Source organism: Trachemys scripta, chromosome 6, assembly GCF_013100865.1.
Source record: "Trachemys scripta elegans isolate TJP31775 chromosome 6, CAS_Tse_1.0, whole genome shotgun sequence".
NCBI lineage: Eukaryota > Metazoa > Chordata > Testudines > Emydidae > Trachemys > Trachemys scripta.
The window spans coordinates 30,508,486-30,515,275 of record NC_048303.1 but is presented as its reverse complement, the minus strand read 5'-3'; the positions used below and the strand labels follow the sequence as shown (position 1 = coordinate 30,515,275).

Below are 6,790 nucleotides of genomic sequence, written 5' to 3'. Positions count from 1 at the left end.
GTAGTTCTTGGGAATTCCCAAGCCTGTTTCTAGATTTCACAGGTCATATTGATGACTACTCCTGGTTGAGAATACCCAACTTTACCCAGTTAATTACAGAGTACTTACCCAATGTATGATAGGTAACCTGTTTAGATCTAGTCTTTATCTACTCCGGGATTTCTGGAGCAATTAAGACTCTGCTGCATATTGTAGCATGCACAGTTCAGTGAACAGATGAACTACACCTCATACAGAAACAGCTAGAACTGGAGTCCTTTTCTTCATTGTTTTAGCATCAATTTGGTGCCATAGTCATGTAATCTGGTGCAATTTGTGGTCAAACCTGGAATCATACAGCAAACCATCTTCTGGTGTTGCACTAGCAAGGGGATGGAGCCAATTATCTAAAAAGTGTTTCCTATTTCTAACATTATGATTGTGTTTGTGCTTAGTTCTTCCTATGAGGCTCATATATCCAATTTGATTTTGAGAATAAATTTGTCCCCCACATAGCAGAGCAAAGAACTTGAAGGCCTTAGTAGGTATAGCTATGACTAGGGGGGCAGACACTCTGGTTGAGTTTATTGCACAAACCTCCATTCCCCTCCTACACAAGTTCCCCGTGTGCCACCCACCCATCCTGTTTTTCATAGATTCATAGATTATAGGACTGGAAGGGACCTCGAGAGGTCATCGAGTCCAGTCCCCTGCCCGCATGGCAGGACCAAATACTGTCTAGACCATCCCTGATAGACATTTATCTAACCTACTCTTAAATATCTCCAGAGACGGAGATTCCACAACCTCCCTAGGCAATTTGTTCCAGTGTTTAACCACCCTGACGGTTAGGAACTTTTTCCTAATGTCCAACCTAGACCTCCCTTGCTGCAGTTTAAACCCATTGTTTTTGGTTCTATCCTTAGAGGCTAAGGTGAACAAGTTCTCTCCCTCCTCCTTATGACACCCTTTTAGATACCTGAAAACTGCTATCATGTCCCCTCTCAGTCTTCTCTTTTCCAAACTAAACAAACCCAATTCTTTCAGCCTTCCTTCATAGGTCATGTTCTCAAGACCTTTAATCATTCTTGTTGCTCTTCTTTGGACCCTTTCCAATTTCTCCACATCTTTTTTAAAATGCGGCGCCCAGAACTGGACACAATACTCCAGCTGAGGCCTAACCAGAGCAGAGTAGAGCGGAAGAATGACTTCTCGTGTCTTGCTCACCACACACCTGTTAATACATCCCAGAATCATGTTTGCTTTTTTTGCAACAGCATCACACTGTTGACTCATATTTAGCTTGTGGTCCACTATAACCCCTAGATCCCTTTCTGCCGTACTCCTTCCTAGACAGTCTTTTCCCATTCTGTATGTGTGAAATTGATTTTTCCTTCCTAAGTGGAGCACTTTGCATTTGTCTTTGTTAAACTTCATCCTGTTTAACTCAGACCATTTCTCCAATTTGTCCAGAGGGACTGCCTGCAACTCCTTCAATCTCCCCTCTGCCAGGGGTTCCGTGTGCACGCTCACAGTCACAGAAGAGACCATCATGACCTCCTGCACATCACAGGCCACAGAACCTCACCCACCCTACTCCTACAATAGGCCCACCACCTCTGGCTGAGTCCTGGAAGTCCTTGATTTCAAGTTACAGATAATTCACCATTCACTCTGCTCTATGCCCTCCATAGCAGAGGCTCTGTGTGCCCATTTTCCCCTCCTGCCCATGATAGGCTATGTAATCCCTCTTCCTGGTTCCCCCAATCTCCACCAGCAGGGGTTCTTTGTGCCTCCTATAAACCCTCTCCCTATTCCAGGGTCCCCCAACCTCCTCCAATGCAAGGGCTCTGTGTGCCACCCCATTCTTCTCCCCCCATCCTCCTTTCTACCAGGGTTCTGTGCACCATTCCCTCTCCCCAATGTCAGGGTCTGTGTGGTCCCTCTGTCCCCCATTCTCTTCATATTAGGGGCTCTGTGCCCTTATTCCCCCATATCCATTCAAGAGTCTGCCATTCTGTTCCCATAAAAGGGGCTTTGTTTACACCCTCATTCCCCCCTTCACCATGCCAGGAACTATCTGCCCCACCATTTCCTCCTCACAATTCAGACCTTCCCCCAATGCAAGGACCATTTTGTTCCTCCACCCCATGAGTGTTTTCCAATCTCTCCCCACTAGGGGGGTATGTGTGCCCTGTTCCCAATCCCCCCACACTAGGATCCCACATGTTGCCTCTCCATGATGGGGCTGTTTGCACACCTCCATTCCTCCTTCCCCCAAAAGTCATTATTTTATTTTCTGGCTGGCTGATAAGTCAGTCAGGCTGTCAATATGTAAAACACTATTTCAAGGAGTATTGTTATGCTGAAAGCATTAATGGGTGCCAGGAACAAGTCTGATCTATTGATAATTACAGATGTGCCTGAGGTTGTCCCTTTGCTAAGAGCAAGCAGAGTCTGCCCCCCCCCCCCTTTTTCCTCCTTTTTCTCCAAAATATACAGTTCTGGCCCTTGATGCCTAGAACATTCCCTCATATTTTCACATTGATCAAACGCGGCATTGAAAAGTTACTGCATTCTATACAGAGAAATGCTGTTGAATGAATGTAAAGAGTGATGGTATAGTGGCAGGCTCAGCCAATAACTAGCTTTCCACCATGATCAGTGTCTTTGTTCCTGAGATACTTAGCCCTGTAACTTTTAATGGCTTGCAACCAAATGCAGGAAAAGAAAGCAGGGAATGTGACTGGAGAAAATGGATAGGGTCTGGGCTTGAGGATGACTGAAGACTTCATCCAAACCAGGTGAAACACCAATAAGTGCCAATCTGCATATTTTAGTACCAAAAAAAAACCCAACCAACCAAAAAATAATCTAGCCCGTGATGGTCAGAGAGTACTGACAAGGGTTGAAGCAGGAGCCCCAGGTCCACTATGTGGAGGCTGGATCTTGCTGTTCATGGCTTGTGAAAGGAAACCAAAAGATTCTATCGGATGGATTTTATTACCAGTGTCTCCTTGGTGGAGGACAGAGTGCTAGTCAGGTTGAAAGATGTAGCGATGCAATGGAATCTGGGCTGTTCAAAACTCCAGTTTGGTGCACACTGGGATATCTGGAGTAACTTAGATGCCACCGCACATCATCGCATGCACAATGCAATAGAAAGATAATGAACTAGGGTGTGGCTGGAACATGAGTTCTGTGTTTAGAAGGCAGCAACATCAGCAAGCCAGTTGATTATACTGAAATTGGGTAAAAAAAAACAATGGTTTAAATAAATGTCAGCCAGCACACTGGGACAACTTTGTGAAATAGACTCCGTGATATTCTTGTAATGTCCCTGAGTCACCCTAGACATCTGTTTGTGTTTTCCTTTGGTCAGTGTACCAATGGATTGCAGTTGCACCATTTTCAAGTGTCTTGTCCTATAAATAGCAGCAGCCATCTGAAAAATGGAACTTGTCTGAACACTCTTTTGTGGGACTCAGGGTAAACTATTTGTTGTACACAAGTTTTATACCAACATTTATAAGTCTCGTCAGTGACTATCTGCTGATGTCTCAACTTGTCAATTACAAAATTACTGAAAAATAATAAAGGGCAAAGAAAAGACACTGGTAAGTCAAAGACTACAAATATAGAATTCTACACGACAACGTTCTAATAATTAAATACACCATCACAGTGCTGGGTTACATGTTTTAGTAGAAAGGCTGATGAAACATCTGTAGTATTTTTATGGAACCTGCAGTTTAGGTAAGTGTTTACTTTCTATATTATTAAAAGTAAAATTTAGGTGTGATAAAATAGGTATATTAGCATATATTTAATGTTACAAGAGCACCTTATAGCTGCTACCTTACTACTCTGATTTAATTTGCAAGTAGGAGTTAAGTATTAAAGTTTCCCATCTACTTGTACTTGGAAGGTATATCGAACAGGAGGGCTTACTAATCTTGATCTTTTAGACTGCAGCTCAAATTCATAGGAATATACAATATTTTTAAACACAACCACACAGTGCTAGCTTGTTACTCAGATTATGAATGCTTCTAGGAAGTCACATTTACAGCACAGTATTAATTTGGACTGAAGGGAGCTTATAGTACATGCAGTTCCACCAAACAGCTTAAATAATAAGCAGATACCGACTTCTGCATGCCATACCATGCTGTCAGACTGATGAATTTCTCCTGTACATAATGACAACAAAAACAGGAGTTCCTGTTAACAGAACATCTACATAAAAGGGTGGTGATTTTAAACAATGTATTGAACTACAAAATTACTATGAAAGGCAAGGCACAATCCTTAATGTTGCAGCTGATTTCAAACATTCCTTTTAATGGATTCCGAGTACAGCAATTTCCTAGAGGTATGAACACCCCAAATCTCCTCTCTATATAGGGAAGGCTGTAACAGGTTCAATTGGAGACATCAAAAACATTTTAAATAGACACCACAAGATGCATCTGTAGTTTAAAGGTCAAATTTATTAGGAGATTAAGAGATGTATTATACATGGACTATAAATACAGCACAGCTGACTTTATTCACAGTCAGACAGAGAGATAGCCAATGCCAACCTATTTCGTGGACACCCTTGTTCTTTTGTTCCAAGAAAAGTTTTCACCATAAGACTTGGATTTAGGCTTTGGAATCCTCCTCTCTTGAACATCATAGCTCCAGCCTGGGGAAAAAACATGCAGAGAATTTTAAACAATACACATACAGCATATAATATGGAGCAAATGAACAAAGAAATATAACTTAAAACTTTAAATATTTAACAGAAAAGAAATATAAACACCTCTGATATATAATATATATGTACTTATTACTTTATTCTTTTGTAATCAGCAGTAGAGAATGATGCTATAACATACAGAAGCCCTAAATGTGACCTACGCCTGTTCTCAGGTTTGTCAGATATTAGATATTGCATACTTCAACTTTCACTGCTCCTTCCTGGGGCATTATTTCAGTAGGAAGGCACAAAAGGGAGCACCGACTGTGAGGTATATAGTCCCATAATCTCATGGGTCCACATCTCTATATTTTACGTCAGACTGAGACACCATGACTCTGAGAATGCATGTGCCCCCTGAGGGAGGCTGGGGGGAATTCAACAAAAGGGGAAATGACAAGTTAGGGAGGGAAGGAGAGACTGGATGATGTGAGGAAAGATAAAGGAGACCTAGGGAAAGGGGGTGGGAGAGAATCTGGAGAGAAGGGAGACTTTGCAAAGCAAAGGAGAAAGAGGGAGAAAACAGGCCATGAAAAAGAAGAATAAGTAATCAAAGCTAGGTAGAAAGGAGTAAAAAGAAAAGGACACCTCTACCCCGATACAACGCTGTCCTCGGGAGCCAAAAAAAATCTTACTGGGTTATATAGAACTTGCTTTGATCCGCCGGAGTGCGCTCCCCCCCTCTCCCCCCCCCCCCCCTGAGCACTGCTTTACCTATATCCAAATTCATGTTATATTGGGTCGCGTTATATCAGGGTGTGTGTGTGTGTGTGTGTATATATTAGAGAGAGAGAGAGAGAGAGAGAGAGAGAGAGAATAAAATGGGGATAAGAGAGAATGGAATAAAACATTAAAAGATAAGTAATATGATAATTCTGCAAAGGAAATGCTAAAAAGGTCAGAAAAGTGGAGATAGTGACAACACTGTTTATGTAAATCAATATGCAAATTAGATATAGCCTCCAGGTATCTGGAAAGTTGCCCATACAACGCTTGTTATTATGAAGTTTGGGCTCCCTTTCTGCAACATGATTTCACTCAATCATTAAACAGTTGAAATGCTTCCATTTTTAAGTTAGAAATTTACAGAAGCACAAGTTTCACTGATGTCAATGAAAGGGTAAATTTCCTCCTTAAAGTTAAATTAAAAAAGAAAATTAAAAAACCCCAAAATACTAACATATACTTCTGAACCTTTTAAACATTTATAACATGACAGTATTAATGTATACATTCTGGCTGTATTCAGTTAGCTTTGTGCCATTCAGAGAGAACAGAAGACACACTTTTGTGCAAAGCCCCTTTGAGCGAATCACAGTCTTGCATTTGCTCTAAGCATCTCTTATCCTATATGTAAGATATATTTGAGATATGCGAGTGAGACGAAGTGGGAATGTTCTTAATGTTTTCTCTAAATACTGCATGGGTGCCTCAGTTTCCCCTATGCATTTCTTAAGTATCTAGGTGGTGAGATAAGGGTGTGCGATTGTTGCAGAACCCTGGAGGGAAAGGGTGTGCAAGGGTCTGCACAGAGAATGGCCGACACCCTGTCTCCTGATAGCCTGGGCTCTTCCTCTGCAAAGGTGCCAACTGAAGGTGTTGGAGAACAAAGAGATCAGGTGACCTCCTGGCCCGAGAAAGGGACAAAGGCAGAGAAGGGGCTGGAGAGTTTCAGTTTGGAGCTGGCTGGGAAGAGAAGAGAAGAGAGATCTGCTGAATCTCCTCTGCTTTTTCTAAGCTGAACCAAAACTAGTGTTCAGACCAACAATTTGTGGCAATTGCGCTAGTAAATTAAATTATAAACTTGGGTACATAGTCTCTGTGTGTGTATATTTATAAAAAATAAATTAGGGAACTGATTATGTACCCAAGTTTATAATTTAATTTACTAGAGCAATTGCCACAAATTGTTGGTCTGAACACTAGTTTTGGTCCAGCTTAGAAGAACCTGAGGAGATTCAGTAGATCTCTCTTTTCTTAACAAGTATTTATGAATGCGTTTTTTAAAGTAGAATGAAATATAGTGACATTGTCATGACTCGCTGTATTTATGTATATGTATAT

At 41.4% G+C, this 6,790-nt stretch overlaps 1 protein-coding gene across 2 annotated transcripts in view; it reads right to left on the bottom strand.

Annotated features, from left to right (window-relative positions):
* Window positions 1-4,452: 4,452 nt before the first annotated feature.
* The window catches only part of NDUFS4 (NADH:ubiquinone oxidoreductase subunit S4), a 62,627-nt gene continuing 60,289 nt past the window's right edge, over window positions 4,453-6,790 (bottom strand). For both annotated transcript variants that reach the window (XM_034774016.1, XM_034774017.1), the window contains one exon: window positions 4,453-4,669. In XM_034774016.1, the coding sequence (XP_034629907.1) occupies window positions 4,566-4,669 (104 nt within the window). In that variant the 3' untranslated portion in view covers window positions 4,453-4,565. The remainder of the gene's footprint in view (window positions 4,670-6,790) is intronic.